The sequence below is a fragment of the Caenorhabditis briggsae genome (assembly GCF_000004555.2).
Source record: "Caenorhabditis briggsae complete genome, chrX, whole genome shotgun sequence".
In the NCBI taxonomy this organism is placed as follows: Eukaryota; Metazoa; Nematoda; class Chromadorea; order Rhabditida; family Rhabditidae; genus Caenorhabditis; species Caenorhabditis briggsae.
Window position 1 is genome coordinate 11,639,156 of NC_013491.2, and position 2,065 is coordinate 11,641,220.

Consider the following 2,065-nt stretch of genomic DNA (forward strand, 5'->3'; position numbering starts at 1 on the left):
TTCCCAAAACTCGTATGTGATAAATTCGAAAAATCGGGTTTTGAGCCCTAAAATCAAGATTTTCGCTTTCAACTTTTTTCTGAATGAGCCAATTCACACAAATTCTTCTGTGAAATATTAGCCATAATCATAATATTGTTTTAAAAATTGCTTGTCCTGCCTTTTCACAAAACTCGTATGTGATAAATTCGAAAAATCGGGTTTTGAGCCCAAAATCAAGACTTTCGCTTCCAACTTTTTTCTGAATAAGCCAATTCACACAAATTCTTCTGTGAAATATTAGCCATAATCATAATATTGTTTTAAAAATTGCTTGTCCTGCCTTTTCCCAAAACTTGTATGTGATAAATTCGAAAAATCGGGTTTTGAGCCCAAAATCAAGACTTTCGCTTCCAACTTTTTTCTGAATAAGCCAATTCACACAAATTCTTCTGTGAAATATTAGCCATAATCATAATATTGTTTTAAAATTTGCTTGTCCTGCCTTTTCCCAAAACTCGTATGTGATAAATTCGAAAAATCGGGTTTTGAGCCCTAAAATCAAGATATTGGCTTCCAACTTTTTTCTGAATGAGCCAATTCACACAAATTCCTTTGTAAAATATTAGCCATAATCATAATATTGTTCTAAATTTTGCTTTACCTGCCTTTTCTCAAAACTCGACTTGCAAAAAAAAAACAAAATCACTTTTTAATGTTAAAGAGATATAGTGATTTTTTTAGAAAAAAAAGTAATCACCGTTTTGAACAGGAGCTCTGAAAAACACCGAAGTCTAATCTGCGCAATGAACCAGTCAATTTGTAATATCGGAAATCGTGTTTGTGTCATTGAAATTAGTGATTTTCCAGTAAAAAACCACAACGGCCCGGGCTCGGGCATCGAAAAAATGAAACATCGATTTCTAAGATATGAAACAATTTATTTGTTTACTACCCGAGTAAAGGTAAATTAGCATTGAATGGAAGTAAGCGTTGAAGCATGATGCTGCTGCATTTTAGCGACGGTCAATACTGTGCGAGCCACTTTCTGTGGGTTTCTCTTTGAGATGATGTCCATTTGGGAGCAGAGAGTATTCTGGAAATTGGAATTATAATTCACAAAACTTTTCGACGTGTAATGCACCTCTGGAACTCCGATTTTCTTGCAGAATTGCAAGAATTTGTCGACATTCATCTTGGAGCGAGTGGTGGCAATCGACTGGAAAATTAGTAATATTGATTTTTCACATAAAATGCAAAACTTACAGAGTCAGTAGGTGATGCAAGGGCGATTGCATCTGGATGAAGTTTGTTCACAAATTTGCACAGTTCCTGTCCATCTGACAGTTGCACGCTGAAGCTAATATCTCCCTTGTTCAACGCGAAGCTCGGTCCCAATTTCTCTCGCAGCAACTTTTTCGCACTTTCCACGTCATTGACGACTCCATTTGTTAAAGGCGCACGTATTCCTGACTCTGAAAGAGATGTTTCTTGTGCATTTTTAATTCAGGAACTGTCAAGGCACGAGGCGGAATAACTTACTATTCAGGTTGTTGACACTGGAGGTTATCGGTCGACTCGCGACCCTTGTCGCTGCTGGTTCCTCGGACCGACGAGTGATTGTGGAAGCGATTTTGGTACTTTTCACTGGTATCTCTCGTTTGGCAGTGGTAGTGTTAGTGGAACGGGTTACTGTAGTACTTTGAATGGGGTTCGGACGACGAACAGTAGAAATTTTCTGAAAAAAGAAATAGAAAGCAAATAAAGCCATTCAGAGTACCAATGGGGCATTTCCGTTTGGAGCGGCAGGCGGTTGTGCTGTTGGGCGTACAGTGGGTTTCATCATGGGAGCTACTTTGGATATGGGTTTCTTTCCTGAAGCAAACAAGCTTTTTTTCTAGAATTTCGAAAAGAAAAATCTCAGAGAATCTTCAACGCATTTTACCAACGTGGCTAACTGCACAGGTAATTCGCGAACAATCCGTTACGGACGCTTCGCGTTTGCGCGCGGTTGAAATAGGAACCGCATACGGACCGCACGCAAACCGTTTTCAAGAAATCGCAGTAAATTATACCGAATAATCCG

The 2,065-nt window shown here is 38.7% G+C and overlaps 1 protein-coding gene across 1 annotated transcript in view; it reads right to left on the reverse strand.

The window, feature by feature from the left end:
* Window positions 1-949: 949 nt before the first annotated feature.
* CBG05005 overlaps window positions 950-2,065 on the reverse strand; it is a gene marked incomplete at both ends in the record, with an annotated part of 5,533 nt that continues 4,417 nt past the window's right edge. The window contains 5 exons of the mRNA XM_002644792.2: window positions 950-1,075; window positions 1,124-1,198; window positions 1,246-1,454; window positions 1,522-1,717; window positions 1,760-1,854. Coding sequence (XP_002644838.2) covers window positions 950-1,075; window positions 1,124-1,198; window positions 1,246-1,454; window positions 1,522-1,717; window positions 1,760-1,854 — 701 coding nt within the window. The remainder of the gene's footprint in view (window positions 1,076-1,123; window positions 1,199-1,245; window positions 1,455-1,521; window positions 1,718-1,759; window positions 1,855-2,065) is intronic.